At 62.7% G+C, this 19,542-nt stretch overlaps 1 protein-coding gene across 1 annotated transcript in view; it reads right to left on the minus strand.

Annotated features, from left to right (window-relative positions):
- Positions 1 to 218: 218 nt before the first annotated feature.
- Positions 219 to 19,542, minus strand: part of Myl10 (myosin light chain 10) — a 35,382-nt gene continuing 16,058 nt past the window's right edge. Inside the window, exons 2-7 of the mRNA XM_040278226.2 lie at positions 6,094 to 6,186; positions 5,597 to 5,672; positions 4,971 to 5,075; positions 2,491 to 2,569; positions 505 to 553; positions 219 to 424 (exon numbers count right to left, since the gene is read on the minus strand). Coding sequence (XP_040134160.1) covers positions 326 to 424; positions 505 to 553; positions 2,491 to 2,569; positions 4,971 to 5,075; positions 5,597 to 5,672; positions 6,094 to 6,129 — 444 coding nt within the window. The 5' untranslated portion in view covers positions 6,130 to 6,186 and the 3' untranslated portion in view covers positions 219 to 325. The remainder of the gene's footprint in view (positions 425 to 504; positions 554 to 2,490; positions 2,570 to 4,970; positions 5,076 to 5,596; positions 5,673 to 6,093; positions 6,187 to 19,542) is intronic.

A 19,542-nucleotide genomic window follows, 5' to 3' on the forward strand; every position in this document is an offset into this window, starting at 1 on the left:
CTGGCTCCCCTTCCCGTCCCGGGACTGGCAGAGGTCCTGCCACGCACTAGGTGCTCAGTTAGAGCCACACAGACGAAGGCCCTGTCCCGGGGCCCAGCCGGGGAGCATTCGAGCTGTCAATCAGCGCTAAACAAGTGCAGGAGGGACAGCCCCCGGCAAAGCCAGGGACCAAAGAGTTGGGAACAACCAACCCGATGGGAGAGTGACCACCCGTCACGCAGGCTCAGGCCTCAGCGGCATTTATTCCTGCCTGGGCGGGACCGCGGGACAGGGGTCCCTCCCCGGGAACGCGCCCCGGCCTCTGCCGGCTCAGCGGGGACGCCCGCTAGTCCTTCTCCTCGCCGTGCGTGATGACGTAGCACAGGTTCCTGTAGTCCAGGTTGCCGCACACGTCGGGCGGGAAAGCCGCGAACATCTGCTTGACCTGGGGAGGCAGCGGGGGGTCAGCCTGGAGCAGCGCTGCCCCAGGCCAGGGGACCCGGGTGCCCCAAAGCCCACACCTACCTCCTCCTCGCTGAACCGGTCGGCCTGGGTCATGAGCTTCTCTTTGATGCTGCTCATGGAGAGACGCCCGTCATGTCGAGGGGAAGGGCTGCCCCAGGTGGGCATGCAGACCCCAGGGGTGATGGGGACCCGGGAGTCCTGACCCCAGAGGACACCAACCTAGGGCTGGCGCTCCCAGCCCTCAGACAGCTCTCTGAGCCCTGCTGCCTCCTCTGTCACCCAGGCTCTCCCCACCCAGCAGCAGGTGGGGACTAGATGGATGACCTTGAGACCCCATCATGACCTTGGGGCCACTCTGATGCCCAGGGTGTGTTGATAACCTACTAATGTCATTGAAGCCGGGCAGGGTGGCTCACGCCTGTCATCCCAGCAGCTGGGGAGGCTGAGGCAGGAGGATTGCGAGTTCAAAGCCAGCCTCAGCAAAAGTGAGGCCCTAAGCAACTGAGCGAGACCCTGTGTCTAAATAAAATATTTTAAAAGGGCTGGGGATGGGGCTCAGGGGTTCAGTGCCCCTGGGTTCAATCCTTGGTACCAAAAAGAAGGTCACTGAGGGAAGATGCCCAGGACTTCTGTGTCTAGATGGTGACTTTTGCTGACATCTGCGTAGCATTTCACAGACACTAAGATGCTGTCCTAGACACAGGACAGCCTGCCCACGCCCGGCCCCTCTGGGACCTGGGAAACGGGGACTGGATCCCCCTTTCACTAGGGGGGACGCTGGGGCTGGGGGCCTATGGCTTGCCCTACATCCCACAGCGAGACAGTGGGGACCATCCCTGGCCGTCAGGAGAGCAGCTTCTGGGGGCAGAGGAGCAGCCTGTGGTGGGATCTGGGGCCTGCACACAAAGGGACGGATCCCCTGGCACTGGGGGACCTTGCCAGGATGGGGGGACGGGCTGGTGGACGGACAGGACGATCAGAGGGCTGAGCCAGGCCCCGTGCACCCAGAGTGTCCCCTGGTGTCTGCAAGGCAGGCCCCGCTCGGCGCCGACGCACATTTTCCATTATTTATGTTTCTGGGACAGTCACAGTTTCCGACTCCCTGAGCTGGGGACTCGTCACAGATGCTGTTTCAACCAGAGCCTCCTCTGTGGCCTGCTGGCCAGCAGCCACCTCCTCCAGGTCCCGTGGCCTGGGGAGGCACCTTCCATTCCCAAACGGGGTCCCTGATGGGTTCCTCCCAGCCCTGTCCTCAGTGGGTGGGACAGAGTAGGGGGCTGGTCCAGGCCAGGCTAGGTGGGGGCCCCAGGTGCCTCCCCTGGCCCCAAGATGGAGGTGGGAGCCTCAGGCCCTCGGAGGGAATGGAAAGTGGGGGACCCGGACACCCACAGGACTCTGACTCACTCTTGGGTGAGATCGAGTGAGATGGGACCAACCGGCCTCCCCTCCACCCCAGGGTGAGACTCCGAGTGAGCACTCCGTAAAACCGCCCCCAACCAGAAGCACATGGTCATGGTCAGGTGGCCTGAGCATGTGGGGGCGGGGCGGGGGGGAATCTCACCTGCCCAGGGCCACCAACCTAGGCCCAGCCAGGCTCAGAAGGAACCTCCTGGGCACAGATCAGAGTTGACACAGCCCCAGGGCCTGGGCAAGCTGCCACTTCCCTGCCTGGGGCTCTGCCCCCTGCACCCACAGGGAGGGGGTCCCAGGACTCCCATGCTCCCAGAGCAGACCGGGGTCCCCGGCTGGGGAGTGAACCCCCACCCAGGTGCTGCACCCCCCACCCCATGCTCAGGCCACCTGGAGTCTCCTTCAAGGACCTCTCTGCCTCCTTCCCCTGGGAAGACCCCCAAGCGCCCCCACACCACTCCTTTCCAATCCCACAAGCCTGCAGAGGGGGACGCTGGGGCCCAGAGAGGGGGAGGGGCCCAGGAGGGGCTGGGCTGGGCAGTGGCCTCCTGACAGGGTGCTGCCCCTGCTGGGCTGGGCTCTGGGTGGGAGAGGGAAGGGGCTGCCTCCCCCCGGGACCCACCCCAGCGCACTCACAGGTCAGCCTTGACGAATCCCTTCCCTTCGGTGTCAAACACCTTGAAGGCGTGGAGAATGGTCTCCTCTGGGTCCGTGCCTAGCAGCAGCACATGGGGCAGGGAAAGCCGTAAGGTGGAGAGACAGGGGCCAGGTGGGCAGGGGTGGGAGGTGGGGGCCCCTCCTGTGGCTCCCAACTTCTGCCAAGCCGCTCGAAGCAAGAGGAGGGAAGTGAGAGGGATAATAGACAGCAGCACTGTGGGTGGGTGAGGTCATGCACAACCTGCACAACTGTACACGGACACCCTGAGTATTAGCTGTGTGCTTAACTCTCCTGGCTCTATTTTATAGATGAAGAAATTGAGGCTCAGAGAGGTTCCGTGACTTGCCCAATATCTTGAAACTGCTCTTGCACGATCACTGAGATCTGAGTGGTGGCAGCTCTGGGGTCCACGCATTACCCAAGCTGTGCCCAGAGGCCGTGGAGGAAGAAGAGCTCTGTACTCAGGGCTTGGACAGTGGCCTTGCAGGGTCTGCAGGGTTGACCCACCAGGCGTGGTGGCGGCGTGGCCAGAGCGGTTTTGGTTTTTATCACTGGCGTGGCTTTTGGGAAAGCTGTCGTTAGAAGATAGATTCTGGTACCCACCACGGGCTTCGGCGGCCCTCATTATACCACTGGGGAAACTGAGGCCCAGAGAGTCCACCGCCTGCCTGAGGCTCTCTAAGAGAAGGCAAGTGTGACGTACCCCTGGGGACCTCTGGAGTGCCCTCCCCCTCCCGCCACCTGCCCCCCCAGGAGACGGGGGCAGACTCTGTCTCCCCTGCAGAATGGACGGTCAAGGTGAGCTGGCCCCAGGGGCGGAGCCTGGATGAGCTGGCCTGCTGGCCGGGAGTGCCCAGAGGAGGTCCTGCCGGAGCAGGGCCGGGGCCCTCAGGTTGGTCAGGCAGCAGGACAGCCGTGGCCAACCTGGGACGGGGTGCAGAGGTCAGAGGCCGGGGCTGGGGGCTGGGCTGGGGTGGCCTCTGCTGGGCGGTCTTGGTCTCCCAGATGAGTCAGCTGAAAGCGGTCTCTAAAGAAGCCTGGGCCGGGCGGGTCTGTGGCCGGCCCCGGCCTCCTCCCGAGTGAGGATGGTAAACTGGACTCCGTTAGTCCAGGCCCAGCTGCTGGCCTCCAGTTCACCCTGGCCTCCTCCCTGGAGCGGGCCTCCGCGCTGGGGCCTACAAACTCATAAAACTGGCTGCGGAGGGACTGCTTCTCATCCTTGCTGGTGGGAACCTCATGACAAAGTCTCCTGTCCCAATTAGTGGGAAAGGGGTGGCTACCCCCCCAGCCCTTCAGGCTGCTGGCCTCTCACGCAGGCCTCTCACGCGGGCCTGGCCAAGTTCGCATGACAGGACAGTGTCCCTGCACAGATGAGGAAAAGCTGCGGCCCTGCGGCCCCACCAGGCCTGGTCACATGGCCAGCCCAGCCACAGCCCAGCCAGAGCCGCAGTCTCGGTCTCTCCATCTGCAGGACAGGCCGGCCATCGGGGACGGAGGGTGCCTCTCCTCCCCCTGGTGATGGAGGGCCTCAGGGAACCACACCTGATGCAGGCCCCACGCCCAGGCAGGGTGTACCCTGCCTCACCTACTGTCCAGGCCCCTGAGCCGTCCACCCTGGTCACCCAAGGCCACTAGCCTTGGATTCCCACCAGGCATTAACAAGTATCTCGGTCACATTCCTTGGGATCAAAGATGGAGGCCGCCTCCCTGCTCAGGGTAGAGCCAGCAGCTGGGTCACCCGTGTGTCCCCCAGCTTGGTCCCCTTGGGCTTCTGCGCTCTTCCAGCAACAGCACCCACCTCCAGGGCAGCCGGAGCCCGACTAGGCCGGCCACAGACCCTCATGCTTGGGGATGTCATTATAGGGACCCCGGAGCCAGGAGAGAAAAAGGCTGGGGACAGCCACCGGCCTCCGCCACAAGCTGGTGCCGTGTCTCAGGGGAGCCCCGATCACAGCCAGGGTCCCAGGTGGGGCCCCCTCCTGGCCACTTTCTTGCTGGGGCACCTGGTCAGGTGTCACAACCTCTCTGAGCCTCCTCTGACTCATCATTTGTGGAAGGAGTCCCCTGATCCTGTCCCTGGTGGGGGGGGGGGGCTGCGGTGGCTTCAGAACAAGCCCAGGTGAGTAGCCAGACCTGGAGGGAGTGGCTGTCATTTTTGGAACCCCGTCCCCGACAAGGTCTCTCTGCCTGGGCACCAGCCCCGTCAGCTGGGGACGGTGGGGCAGAGCGGGCAGGGGGAGGGAGGACTGGGAGTGGCGATGGGACTGTCCTCATGCTGGGCCAAGGCCACGCGAGGCAGGGCTGTGACAGTGACCTCCACCGTGCAGGCCAGAGGGGGCCTGGGGCAGGGTGCGTGCACCAGGGGCTGGTGCCTGGGGCCTGTGTTCCCAGCGGTGGTGACCAGGTGTCAGGGCCCCCAGCGGCTGGCTAACCCGCCCGTCCGGTGGCCCCCGCTCACCCTTGAGCTTCTCCCCGAACATGGTGAGGAAGACGGTGAAGTTGATGGGCCCCGGGGCCTCCTTCACCATGGCCTCCAGCTCCTCGTTCTTGACATTGATGCGGCCTGGGGGGGCAAAGGGGGGGTCAGGGCGCAGGGCGGGGCGCTGGGGGCCTGTGCGCAGCCAGCCAGGGAGGGTCCCTCAGGTGTCCCAGCTCTGCCATCCCTAAAGCCCGACCTGCTGTGGGGACATTCAGCCCTCGGTCTCCTGGGCCTCCATCTGCAGATAAGGAACGGACCTCCGGAGTTGCAGGCGGCCCTGGCCTCTTGGCTCAGATGGATGCTCAAGGCGCATCCAGAGTGGCCTGGCCTGTGTCCCCTAAGCCCCGCCCCCATCAGTGCCTAACCCCTCCCTGGCAGTTGTCCCCACTTCTCCCCCTGCTGTCTGGACCCCTCCTGCCCCCACCCTTCACACAGGCTGTTCCACCCTGGTAGTGCCCTTCCCGGCCCCAGGTCCCCGTGCTCCCCAGTCGCCCCCGACCTTCCCAGCAGCACCCCAACCCCAGCTCCCCCTCGCCACACCAGGTTGCCTGGCGGCCTGGGCTCGGCTCCACCCCAGGCCAGGCGCCCGGCTGCGGGGTACCCACCCAGGGCCGCGAACGTGTCCCTCAGGTCCTCCTTGTCGATGAAGCCGTCCCGGTTCTGGTCCATGATGGTGAAGGCCTGGCAGAGACCACGCTGAGCCACCCTCAGCCCGCCCAGCCTGGCCCGTCACCACGGCCAGGAGCAGGGCTCCTGCCAACGGCGGCCGGGAACCTCGGCCGGGGCCCCTGGGTCCCCAGCTGCCCGGCCTGGCCGCCCAGAGCCCGAGGGCCGTGGCCATCGGAGCACCCAGTGGCCCGTGCTTGTCCCCCCTCTCAGGCGCTCAGCTGCCCCCATTTACTGAGAGGGAAGCCCGGCTCAGGGGAAAGGCCTGGGCGAGTCACACAGCCAGCCAGCTGAGGTTCAGGAGGCCAGCGTCCCCCCGGCTCCCGCTCCGGGGCACACCAGGGTGGCCCAGGAGAATGAGGACACACTCGGGCAGCCCCCGGCCACCCCGGACCCTGTGCCCTTCCGGCCTCGTCCCCGGGAGCAGCCGACCAACCTCCTTGAACTCCTGGATCTGGGACTGGTCGAACATGGAGAAGACGTTGGAGCTGGCCCCGCCGTCCACCCTCTTCCGGGCCCTCCTGGGTGCCTGTCGGGAACAGGTGAGGCCCTGCAGCTGCCCCTTCCTTGGAGTCAGCCCAGCCCAGCCTCATCTCCCTCCTGCCTCCTGGTGCCCGCAGCACACAGACCTGGCTCCCGGGAAGCCGAGGGTTGGCCGGTCCAGCAGGAGGCCTGCGGAGCCCTCCCCGCCACCTCCCGCAGGGCCAGGCACCTGCCTCCTGCCTGCCCCCATCCCCACCTGGCTACCCCAGGGGCACAGGGCACTTCTGTCTGCACCGTGTTGGGGACCCTGTCCCCTCTGCTCCGGCTGGAATCTGGCCTTGTCCAGCTGCTAAAAGCTTCCCATATGTTCTCAGGATTTGTCCCTTGCCACCTTCCAAAGCATCTCCTCCCTCCCACCTGGGTCCCCCACTTCCCCAAGCCCCCTCTGAACTGCCCTGCCCCCTCCCCTGTGTCCCAGACGCCTTCCCAGCCTCCCAGGAAGACGCCTCCTCCAGGAAGCCCTCCTGCCCGCCCAAGGTCAGACGAGGTCAGACCAACAGGCCCTGCTCTGTTCTGGGCCTGACGCCCTCCAGAGCGCACACCACCCTGTCCTGCCATTTTCCTCCCCGTGGCTGTCTGCCCATCTAAGACCTCAGGGGTGACACCCATTCTGTCCCATCGGTGGTCTCTTGGGGCCCACCCCAGATGTGGCTCAGAGCTGGATCAGTCCATGTTTGGCCATAGCCTCCGTAAGTCAGGTCCCACCTAGGCACACGGGGGACCTCAGGCCACCCACGTGGACCCAGCCCTGGGTCTCTGGCTGGCCTTCCTGCCTCCAAGGGTTTCTTTCAGATGATCCTGCTACCTGTGGGCCCACCACTCAGCATTTGTGAAAGCTCTATGTCCCCAGGATGCCCCAGGGGACTTCCCCGGGCCTGTCCCCAAGTTGGTCCTTGAAAGAGACTGTCCTTGACCTCATGGAGGGAGAGGTGGAGGTCCCGGCTCCCTCCAGCTCAGCCTGCACCACCCTGGCTGCCTGGGGGGGGGGTCTGTCCAACCCCCCCCCCCCCCCCCCCGCCTGTGGGCTTCCCTGCCCCCTGCCCCCGCCCAGTGCCTGTGTGGTCTCCCCGGCCCCCACCGCGCCCTCGCCCCCTCTTCCCTCCGGCTCCTGGGCCCAGGCAGGAGCAGCAGCACCCGGCTGACTTATAATTAGCTTTTACTGGGTGCTTTGTCTCCACTAATCCTTTGAAAGGGGGCTGGCAGGGTGGCTGGGACGTCAGGATGCTGTAAAACCTCTGTAATATTATAAATCCCTTCAGACATCGTAAAGAAAGAAGCTCCCCCAGAGCCCGTCTCCCATAATTGCACAGACATTTCCCTCCGATTAATAAAAAAGGATCACTTCCGTCTGCAGGTACTCTGCCCTCTCTCTCTCAGACCTGCCCTCCGTCTCGGGGTGCCACCCCCACCCCCGTCCAGTCCAGCCTTGCACACGAGGACCTAAGGTGGCCCAGAGCTCAGCAAGGGGGGAAGGGATCTTGACCAGCTACAGAGGGGGGACATGAGGCCAGGGCCCACAACAGCTCACCCATCTCGTCACTTCTTTATTACGGGTCCCTGAAAGTAAGGGTCCCCTGAGAGGGACACCTGGGGAAGAAGGGGGTCACTCCAGCCCGGGTTTTAATTCAGGCCTCGCTGCTCACAGGCTCTGTGATGTTCAGAAACGCACTACCCTCTCTGAGCCTTGGTTTTCCCCATCGATAAACCAACAGAATGCTGGCCTCGGGCACCAGAGCATTTACCTGACCCCCTGCTGACCTGCTGACCCCCAGGCAAGCCCTGTGCCTGATCTCCCAGGCCCAGAGCCAGTCCCTGGACTTGGCCCCAGAGCGTCCAGTGCAGCTGGAGACGGGCGATCAACAGAGGGTGGCCGAGGGAACAGGGTGCTGAGCCCGAGGTCTCAGGCCGTGAGGGGCTAACGAGGCGGGTGAGACCCAGGTTCACAAGAGCAAGACAGAGGGCCTGCAGCGGGCAGCTGCAGGGGAGCCCCTGGGGCCTGAAGGGCAAAGCCAAGGTGAGCCGGGGGACCTCGCGCTCTGGCAGCCACGCGGTCTGCAATACCCACCCCAGACCCCAACAGGAGCTGTGTCCCTGCAGCAAGGGGCAGAGCGGTGGCCTCCACTGGGCAGCCCCTAGTCCCCGCTCCACCTCCTCCCCCCGCTTTCACCTCTGCGGCCCCCACCACGCCCAGGAAAGCAGAGACCCAAATCAGAACCCACGTGGACCGACTGCCGCCCCTCAAGGTGGACCGAATCTAGGCATCGAGGTCAGACCAGGCACATCAGGTCAAGGTCAAGGATGTCAGTGAAAGGAGTGAGGTCAAGGTCAGGGTGAGTTAAAGGTAAAGCTTAGAATCGCAAAGTCAAGGTCAAGGAGATGGAGTTGAGGAATGAAGTCAGAATTAAGGATGGGGTCGGGCATCCTAAAGGTCAGCCCTAAAGGCCCCAGCTGAGCTCCCTGGGGAGAGCCGGATGCAGGGACGTGGTCCAGCGGGAGGCGAAGCCGCCTGTCCTACCATGGTCTGGAGTCTCCTTGCGGCTGCACCAGGCTGGGGGCAGCCGGGGGATGGCTCTTTAAATAGTGCTCCTCCCGGCAGCCGGCACCCAGCCAGGTCCAGACCTCAGTTTGGAAGGTGACCAGGGACAGGATGGGAGCCTCCCTGCCAAGCATCTCCCCTGGGCCACGGGGAGTCAGCTAAGCTGGGGATCCAGAGACCGCCTAAGCCGGGGGATCTCCGCCAGCCTGGGGCCAAGTGTTTCCTCCGGTGCCAAGGGACCAAGATTCAGGAAGGGGCCCAGGGACAAGGACATGCAGAGAGTTGAGGCCTGCGACCAGCTGGGAAGGCCTGGCCCAGGGCCCTGGAAGGTCAGGGAGAGGTCCCCACGGCAGGAGGGAACCACAGGGTACACCTCCCTCCAACAGGCCCCGTCCTCTTGTAGAGATGGGGGAGAATGTGACATCCTTTGGCCCACAGGGACCCCCCCAACCAGTATGACAACAGAGGTCCTTCAGTGTCCTCTGGGGATGGGTTCCAGGCACCCCCACAGGTACCAAAACCTGCACATGGTCAAGTTCCTTGGGTAAGTGGCTTAGGTTTTGCATGGAGCCTGGGCCCGTCCTTCAGAGGGCTCCAATTACCCCCCAGATGGTTCATGCTCCCTGATGCGATCTAAGTGCCATGTAAATCGTTGGTGGACCGTATTGTCTTGGGGACAATGACAGGGACAGGTCTGCATGCATCCGTATAGTGCAGACTGCCTGACACTTTCCATCTGTGGTTGGCAGAGCCCTCAAGTGTGCAACCTGTGGCTACAGAGGTCCCCTGTGTTGCTCTGTGGCCTGCATTGGCCTTGGTCCCCGTCCCCAACCCTGGGGGCCCCCAAGATTTGTAAATGCACAAGCTGCTGAGAAAGCAAATAGACCAAGAAAAATGGAGGTGACTGGCGAGGGAGGATTGGAGACCCAGACCCCACCCCACCCTGGCCTCGAACACACAGAGCCACCCCCGGATGTGCCCTGTCCCAGAATTCTCAGCTGACATGCCCAACAGAGCTCTCGCCTGCCCCCACAGGCTCCTCTTGTGTCCAGTGCAGCCCTAGTGGCCCCCACTTGGCCTTGAAGGTGGCCCTGTCCATCAAGCCAAGTCGCCCACTGCGTGGGGACATCACAACTGATCGGCTGCCAGGGCCGGCAGGGCTGTGATCCGGCCATGAGGCCACTGGTCCCTGGGAGCTGGAGAGCTTAACTGTCCCCGGAGCTGGCCTCAGGCCTCCAGACCCCGGTACGGCTGATCCCCTGCCTCAGGAAGAGGGAATGGGACACTCGTCCAGAGAGGAGTGGCCCCGGCTCCAGGGCTCATGTTCTCCATCCTCCCCACACTCAGCTGACCCACTGTCCAGGTGGGGACGCCACAGCACACAGGGCTTCAGACACTTCCCCAAGGCTGTAAGGGTCCGTGCCAGTATGAGAGGCCTCTTTCTAGTGGCCCCAGAAAGAAGCTTCCAGAAGGTTCTGCCCATCCAAATGCTGCACTTCCCCCGTCCCTCTCCCAGTCATTGCTGACTCTGTCCAGCCCCTCTGGCCTCCCTCCACCTTGCCATGTGGTCCCCAGACAGGTTCCTCTCCTGGCATTCCCCCAAGGGACTGGCCACATGCCCCATGGTGCCCAGGAGGCCCGACTGAGGGGTCATCTGGCTCCGTGGGCAGGAGCCCAGGATTCGAGGCCCTGCCCCCTCAGCCTGTGTGACAGTGACAGGTGCCTCCTGAGGGGAGGCAGGTGGCTGCCATCTGTGCCAGCCACGGGGTGCTGTCTTTCCTGGCCTGGTCCATGCACCTGGCCCGCTCTGTGCTCACTGAGGCAGGGACAGTGCCACTGGGGCTCCAACTCCTGACGGACCTGCTTCCTGCTCTGGCCTCCGGCTGGCCTCGGGCCTCCACACCCAAAGCCAAAGCTCTGGCCTCTGGGTATCACGCCCAGGACCACAGAGGGACTCGGGAATGTCAGGGACAGTCCTGAGCAGGCAGAGAGCCCTCTGCTCGCCCAGCAGAGGGGACACGGAGTTGAGGATCAGTCAAGTTGGCAGGAGTGGGTCAGAAAGCTGGAGAGCAGAGACAGAGGCGCGAGAAACGTGCGCCCTGGGCTGGGGCCAGGCGGAGGCCTTGGGAAGGAGACGCTGCCCGTCTGCCCTTCCCAGGGACCCTTGTGCACAGAGACATGGACTCGGTGTCCCCACCTGAGAAATGAGGCCAGTTACCCAGTCCTTCAAAGCTGCCATTGGGCACCTTGGCTGTGGGACATCTGGGAAGGAAGTGGCCTACAGTCACCAGCCAGGGTTGGGGGGGCAGAGACCCTACAGAGGGGGACCCTTAACACCTGGGTGGCTCCAAGCCGCAGCTCCCTCATGGGCCAAATGCAAGAGGCAGGGGCCACAGTGGGGCCACACTGACTTAGCTGATCACCGATGGACCATGGTCAGTTCTTGGGGACAGAGAAGCTCCTGGGGTCTCTGCTCCCAGCAAAGAAACTTCTGGGAGCGAGTACCTGGAACTGGAATTCCGGGTGGCGGGGTTGAGCCAGAGGAGTACTTAAGCCCTGCAGAGAGCATCCTCCTGCCCAAAGGTACCCTCGGGCCTGGGAGGGGCAAGCCAGGAGGGGACCTTGCCAAGAGACCAGCTGCCTTTGGAAGCAGCTGCGCCCTGGCAGGGTGACAGATCTCACCAGAGCTGGCAGGGCCAGGGGGCTTTGCCCTTCAACCTTTACCCCCAGCCTCTCACCTCAAACTCCTCAGGGGCAGCAGGCCATCCCCAGCCCCACAGCTCCATAGCTGTTGTCCCGTGCCCTGGTCAGCTACCACCCTGACCTTCACCATTCCCCAAGAGTGTCCCCAAATGCTCCTCTTGCAAGTCATGCTCTGCCTGGCTGAGATCCCTTCCCAACTCCTCTCACCCCAAAGCCTGCCCTGGTCTCCCTTGCCCGCCCTGGAAACACGCCCCCTGCTCCCTCCACTCTGCAGAGCCAGGGCCACCTGCATTCCCCTTGGCCTTGGGGCTTCCCAACGAGTCCCCCTCAGCTTCACCCCACCTGGCTCAGCAGTGCACCCCCGAAAGCCCCATCCCACCATTGCACAAGCCCCGGCTGCTCCTGCCAAAGTCTCCCAGGGACACGCTCAGAGCAGGTGCCGTGGGCTGCGGCCACACAAATGGGGCCTTGCGGGACACAGAAGCTAGACGGGGAGAAGAGCAGGTGGAAAGTCCCAGCGCACGAGGCCAGGTGTACAGTCACACAGCATCAGGACCAGGGTCCAGCAGGGAGGGGGACAGGGGGACAGAAGGGACAGGGCTGCTGGGAGCTCAAACCCAGCTAAGAGTCCCCAGGGCTGGCGGGGAGCCTCCCTGGACTAGGGTGACTCGGGGCCCACCGAGCGGACGGAGCCTCTGCCTCCTCCTCCTCCTCTCTGACATCAAACCGCAGCTATTTTTACAGCAGGACAAGTGGCCACAGACCCTCGCCAGCCCTGGAGAGCAGCTATAAACCGGGGGCGGGGAGACGTCCCTTGTGTGTTGGAAGCTTCCCCTGTCTCTTCCAAGTGGCTCCAAATTAGAGGAAGGCTCCAGACCAGGGCGGGGGCTAGAAAAGAGGGGCCCCAGGAAAAGACAGGCCACCCCCTAATTGCCCCCCAAATCTCAACGGTTCCATCTGGTAATTAGAGAGTTGACGGATGCGAGCGGCAATTTCCTTCGAGGTAAGAGGGAGAAGGCGGCTAACTGGCTGGAGGTCGGGCTCTGCCCAGAACAGAATGGCCAGGTCGGGGCTGCTCTGGTCTGACCCCGCCTTGGGCCCGGTAGCCTCCAGGGTGTGGCTGCAGGACAACCCCCGTTTGGAGAGATTTTCTAAGAACGTGACAGAAATGAAACAGATGGGGGCGGGAGGGGGTGTCCAACAGTGATCTGTGGCTTCAGATGTTTCCCGTGAACCCTGCCTGCTGGGCGTCCTTGGGCCACGGGTGGTCCAGGGGGAGTCAGGGGACCTGAAAGAGAAGCACTCCCCTTGGATGGGCCAAAAGGGCAGGGTGTGCACCCTCCTCTCTGTCACCCTGGGCAAAGGGCCGCTGTGTCAGCCACACACTCTGGAAGCCCAAAAGATGTGTCCTTGGCTAGGTGCCCTGACCCCAGGTAGCCATGTCACCTGCCCAGGACCAGATCTGTAGCCATCATGCTCAGCACAGCACGGAAGCTTTCTAACACACTCACAAGGTGGAAAACGACCTATTCTGTATTAACGAAGAAACAGAGACCTTGGGGACGTGATGGCAAGGACATCTAGCAGGACTCAACCCCAGGTCAGGCTGTTTCTCCACAGCCCAGAGTCCTGGGCAGTAGATAGATGGTAGCTTACTTCCCATCTCCTGAGAGATCACGTTCACCTCCCACAGCCTGGGGGAATGATGCAGTGTTAGATAATCGTCCCAAAGCCCAGTGGGTTCTGTGTCAGGAACTCAGGGATGGAGACCGATATGGTACGCCTCTAACCCCAGTGGCTCAGAGGAGACTGAGGCAGGAGGGTCATGAGTTCAAACCCAGCCTCAGCAACTTAGTGAGGCCCTAAGTAACTCAGCGAGATCCTGTCTCTTAATAAAGTATAAAAAAGGAATGGCCATGTGGCTAAGTGGTGAGGTGCCCCTGAGTGCAATATCCAGTACCAAGAAAGAAAGAAGCTAACTAGCTCAGGGACAGACTGGTACCTATCCTGGGAAGGTGGCCAGTACTAGAGTCATCTGGAGTGGACTGTTTGGTGTCTGAACTAGGAAGACTCATGGATGAGCACTGCTGACCACAGTATGTGACCTCTTCATGTAACTCGGGCTCCCTTACAACATGGCCGCCATACCTGCCATATCGTGGCTCAGGCTGTCTGCACAAGTGTCCCAGACATAAGAAGGAAGTCCTTGATATTTCGTGACCTAACCTCAGAAATCTCGTGGTGACACTGCTACCCTTGCAGTGACCATAGCTCACCAGATGGCGAGGAGAGATGACTTAGGCCCTGCCTCTCACTGGGAGCAGCTCCAGGGAACTTTTCAGATAAATTGGACAGCTGTCGCTCCCACCCAGCCTGGGCTCAGAAAGGCTCAGAGAGTGGTCTGAGGTCACAGACCTGGCAGGTAGAGGAGCCAGAATCCAGGCTCAAGGGTCTGCATCCCACAGCCGAGCACAGGAGCCCAGAAAGGCCAGGAAAGCCCTCCAGGGTGACAGCAATGACCCTCCACAGCCAGGAAGGCTTGAGTTTGGAAGGGGCTGGGCTGGGAAGAGGGCCAGGCCCCGTGGTGCTGCAGAGGGCACCTTCAGAGCAGGCCCAGCCTTCCCGGGTGCCGGTGCCCTCCCAGCAGGGTGAGGCCCTGGGTCTCAGCATCCCCTGTGCCCTCTGAGCCCGGGACCCAGCCCAGGCAGGGGGCGAGGGCTGTCTCCTTCCACCTCAGTCTGTGGACAGCTGTAGAAACCGGGGCCCAGGAGGTCCAGGGTGGCAGAGGCAGGGGGAGGACTCACTCCTGCTGCTGCTGGGTTCACTCCCCACCCCGAGTGGGGGAGGGGCCCATGTCCAAGCTGTCACCAAGCCCCAGGGGGCATTTCTGGGGATGCTGGGGTCTGGGAACTGAGAAGGATGTTGGAGCTGCAGACGGGGAACCCCGAGGGGCATGCAGGATGGCAGGGCTGAAGGCCCGGATCAAGTTTTTCCCCCAAGAGCCCGCTGGACCTCACCTTTTGGACAGCTGAGGTAACTGACCCCTGGAGAGGGGACGGACTTGTTCAAAGTGCCACCACAATGCGGGTTCTCCAGCAGGGACCCTGCCACCCCATCCTGAGGGTGACCTGGGAGGTCCCAATGGGCTCTCTCTGGAAATCTCACTCTGAGCATCCTGCAGTGGGCGGTGGCTCAGCAGCACTGGGACCGCCTCTTGCCCCTGCCCCCCCCACTGCCAGCTGCCCCTCAGGCCCAGGTTGCTGTGCCCACGGAGAACACGCTGCCCGGAGCCTCCCTGCCCCCTCTCCTGGGGGCCACCCGGTAGCAACAGAGCACATGGTAATTATGCAGAGCCACAACCTGCCACCCTGACTGCGCCTTTAGCCAAGTCCCCAGTGCAATACAGTCTGGGGTCCCCACCCAGCCTGGCCTCAGCTCTCCGTGGAGCGAGATCACTGCGCCAGCCCCGCCCCTCCGCTAAAGGCGTCCTTTCCCAGCTCCCTGCCTGTGGGCTGATCTGCAGGGGGACTGGCAGGCTACATGGCTGCAGCCTCTCCTCCCCAGGGCTCTGGGGCCGTGGAAAAACTGGTGTGAGGATTTGGGATCAGGTGGCGGTAGGTTGCATCCTGCTGGCCTGCGTCCATGGAGAGGGGCCTGGCGTTTCTCGCTGCCCCTGTGTCGCCGGAGTTCGTCGGGAGACCCAGAACGTTGTCTTGGGTATCAGTGGGCTTATTAAGTGTGGCAGCAAGTCCTAAGTGGTCAGCAGCAGAGGACACAGCTGTCCCTGATAAGGACCCCCCCCCCACCCCGCTGTTGCAAAGCCGTGAGGCCTGACCCGCCTGGGCGCCGCACACCTGTGGGTGGTTAGATGGCGACTTCCTGGGGGACAGGAGCCGTGTGCGGATCACCCTGACGCCCCCGCCCCAGCACCGGCCCCAGAACAGGGTGGTGGCACTGGGGTGCGTGCATTCGTGGGCAGCAGCTGTGGCTGGTTCCTCCCGCGACACTGGCTCCCGGGCTCAGGCCAGCCCTGCGCTGGGAAGTCACAGGGAGGGTAGGGGGCTGTTGAGGGGTCCTGGGGCCTTGGACCCGGAGGGAGAGGTGCCTGGTGGGAGCCCTCGTCCCAGCTCCACTCAAGCCAGTTGGGAGACAAAGGCCTTTCGGTCTGCCGGTTCTCAAGGTTCTTAGAAAGTTCTAGAAGGTGCGCTCCCTCCCCCGTCTTCCATCCTCTCTCCTCCTCCTGCCCCTTTGCATGAGTGACCTTGGGAGGCTCTGAGCCAGGGTGACGGGTCCTTATAAAGAGAAGAAATTTGAACAGAGACACCTGCAGAGGGAAAATCATGACGAGAGACGGAGCCGGCCGAGGGACACGGTGGTGGCTGTAGAGGGACACGGTGGTGGCTGCAGAAGCGGGGAGCTTCCCCCACCCCATGGGCTGCGCCAGGCGCCCCCCCTGCGGTGCCAAAGGTGAGACAGAGCAGTGACTCCACAGGAGAGGGACGGCCACTCCCGCCAAGACTATGCAAATCTGAACAAAGGATGGACTTCATGGTAACTTGTCCCGGGCTTACCAAGCAGCTGGGTGGCAGAGCAGGGCGACAGGCCCCGGGGTCCATCCCCAGCAAGGGGAGTGGCACAGGATAACATGAACCCTGTGTCAACCTCGGCTCGTAGATGAAGTTGTCGCAGCATCGATGGAAGAGGTTAAGAACCGGAAACAAGTTGGGGGGCCTCCTATGGAGACCCTGCACGTTTTCTATGAATCTAAAATTCTTCTAAAATAGAAAGCAGATAGATGAAAAGAACACACATTGCACACAGCCCATAAAATCCTGGGTCATTCAAACCAACCTCTAGTGACAGAAAACCTGCCTGGGAAGGAGGGAAGGACACCCCGGGGCTGATGGGCGAGGGGTGTGCTGTTTTTCCAGGATCTAGACCCCAAACTCTAGATCGTGGGATTTTTTAATGGGTGTATACATGTGTCAAACTTATCAAATTTTATACTTTCAATAGCTGCTGTTTGTGGGGCCCTGTGGTGCTGGCCTGTAATCCCAGCAGCTCAGGAGGCTGAGGCAGGAGGATCTCAGGTTCAAGGCCAGCCTCAGCAACTTAGCAAGGCTCTGAGCAACTCAGCGAGAGCCTGTCTCTAATAAAATAAAAAAGGGCTGGGGACGGGGCTCAGTGGTTAAGTGCCCCTGGGTCAATCCCTGGTGTGTGTGTGTGTGCCTGCTGGGACCCGCCCAGGTGACCCCCGGCCCAGGTGGCCCCGAGGAGGGTGCCGGGAAGGGGTGGGAAACACAGGGACCCGTTGCTCGGCCACACAGGTGAAGGCAGGGCTTGGGGACTGTTCTCTGCAGGTGGGGACGACGGCACTGGCAGCAGCCGGCTGCCAACGGGCTCCGGCACCTGCAGGCAGGGTCCTGGTCCCCTTGTCCTCTCTCCTCCCACCCGAGTGTCTGCGGAGCCCGGGAGCCTCCGAGTGGGTCATGAGGGTCTTGAACTTGGATGCCATCTGGTCACCTGGAGGCTAAAATAGTGATCTCAAAGGGGCAGCGAGGGGACAGCTGGGAAGGGCGGAGAGGGAGGTGGGACCCAGGAAAGACCCCAGTCAGAGGGCGAGAAGGACTTCCAGCTGCACAGGCAGGGAGGGCCACTGCTCACCACGACTTCTGCATACAGCAGCTCACGGCCCCAGCGCAAAGAAACGCGGGGGACACGGGGACCCTAACCCCCCGCCTCTGGCCGCTTCTCTCACCTCCTTTGAGGCCTACTGGTCTCCAGGGCAGGGAGGCCCCAAGATGGCCTTCGCCCTCACCCCCCCCCACACAGTTCTGGCTCCATGGCCAGAAACCAGGCCCTGGCCTGTGATTCCAGCCACACAGGAGGCTGAGGCAGGAGGAGCTCAAGTTCAAGGTCAGCCTGGGCGGCTCAGTGAGGCCCTGCAAAGGGCTGAGGACGCAGCTCAGTGGCCGAGCACCCGGGTTCCATCCCCAGTGCTGCAAAGAGAAGCTGGGTCCCCTCCGCGCCACCGCGGCCCCCTCCGGGAAGCCCCTGGCCCCTTCATGTCTCCCACTCAGGTTGGTCCTTCAAGGCCCCGAGAAGTGCCCCCTCTTCCAGGAAGCCCTCCGAGGTCACCCATCCCTTGTGACCTCGGGCCTGTGGGTGCACCTTCGAGAAGCTCCTTTTCTCTCTCCACCCAGGACGCGCGTCAGCCTGTGTCCACACGGAGATGCGCACGCGGTGCTCACGGCAGCCCTGTCCACGAGGAAGCAGCGTCTGTCCGTCTGCAAGCTTGCGGCCCAGGCCAAGGAAGAGCTCAGCTGGAAAAGGAGACAGAGGCCGGATCCTGGACACGGAGCCAAGAACCTGGTGGTGGGTGAAGAAAGCCGGGCGCACCAGGCCACGGAACGGGACTCCATTCCACGGAATGTCGGAACGGCGACTCCGAGGCCAGCAGGAGACACGGCCAGGCCCGGGAGGGGACGGAGGGGACGCCAGCTGACGGACAGGGGTTTCTTTTGGGGGGTGATGAAAACATCGGGGGTGGCTGTCCAGCTCGGAGCCTGTGACAAACCTCCGCTCTTCACTCTGTGGGTGGGGGAACCGACGGCTTTACCATCACGTCCCCAGAAAAACTGTTGGGAAAAAAATCACGAGGTTCTGAGCTCCTGGGTCCCCGGGTGGCCTGGGCTGGGCCTCCAGGGGCATCTGGAAAGGCCGAGGGGACCCAGCAGCTCCCACGCCTCTAAGTGGCAGAGGCAGTGAGGGCGCTGGGCCAGCTGCTGTGTGTGCTGCTTGGGCCCACACCCTCTCTGAGCCTCCGGCTTCCCCAGGAGCCCTAAGTGGCCCTCACGGCAGGACAGAGGTGGCAGGGTGACACCCCAGCCTCCCTGCTCTGTCCTTCAGCCTCCCCAGAGCCCAAGGACGTTGGTCCCAAGACTTCGGAGAATAAGAGCGAATCACCCACGAGAACTCGCTGGACACCCGTGGACCGGTCACCCGGGGCTCGTGCAGGACGGACCCCGACCTTTCCTAACAACCTGCCCCAAACTTCAGTCTCCTCCTCTGCCCGCCCCCGGCTTTGCATGAACATGAAGTTAATCTTCCAAATAGGTGAGATGGTTCCCCCCAAAAAAGCCAGCAGGGAGAGGGCGGGGTGCTGCAGCCCTGCTTGCTCACCCCCAGGGACGGGGTGCTCACCACCTCCTATCCGGCTCTGCCCCCTTGGTGTTGGCCAGCCTCCGCCCCCACGGTCAGCCCTCCCTAGGACCAACACTGGGTGCCCGGGTGTGACCAAGACCCCGTGTGCAGGGCCCTTGGAGGGCGATGGCTGCTTCCTCAGCGCTGGTCCCAGATGGCGGAGAAGCCCCACCCCATAGACACCAGGGTTCCCCACATCCCAGCTGACACGCTCCTCTTTCTCACCCTGCTCTGACTCCCAGGGTGACGTACACACCTGAGGAAAAGACACCCGTCCTCCAGGCAGATACAGTGTCGGGGATTTAGCCCCGACTCACTCCTTAGCCAGATTGCTCTTGAGCAGCGGACAACCTAGACAACCGTACCAGGCCACCCAAACCTGCCCCTGTTCCAGGTGCCAGGTCTCAGGAATTGGTTCTGATTTGCACAGGGTCAGGTGGGCCTGGCCGGGGGGCTTGTTTCCTGGAATTGCCTAGAAGTTAGACTGGAGGGAGTTTGGCCTTCTGAAGGGCGTCCTGTCTAGAGGTGGGAATGACAATCATGGAGGTCTCCACAACTTGAGCTCCACTGGACTCTGGGCAGGGGGTGACCCCTGGAGCCCCCCAGTTTGTCCTCGTCCTCACCTCTAGCATCAGTGTCACCATCACCAACAGTCAGCCCGTCACCCTCCTTTTTGGGATTCCCTCTCCCGAGGACAGTGCTGTGGAGTCACTTTGCGTGCATCCATGGGCCTGGGAAAGGGGGCTTAGGTCACGGCTCTTGGATGCAGGGTCCTCTGTGCCTCGGTTTCTCTGCCTGGGACCCTTGGTTCCTTCTCCCAGGGGGCCCCTGTATGAGCTAAGGGGGTCTCGCGGGGACCTGCCCTGCTCAGGTGGCCAACAGGACTCACCCTTCCCAGAG

Source organism: Ictidomys tridecemlineatus, chromosome 10 (assembly GCF_052094955.1).
Source record: "Ictidomys tridecemlineatus isolate mIctTri1 chromosome 10, mIctTri1.hap1, whole genome shotgun sequence".
Classification (NCBI taxonomy): domain Eukaryota; kingdom Metazoa; phylum Chordata; class Mammalia; order Rodentia; family Sciuridae; genus Ictidomys; species Ictidomys tridecemlineatus.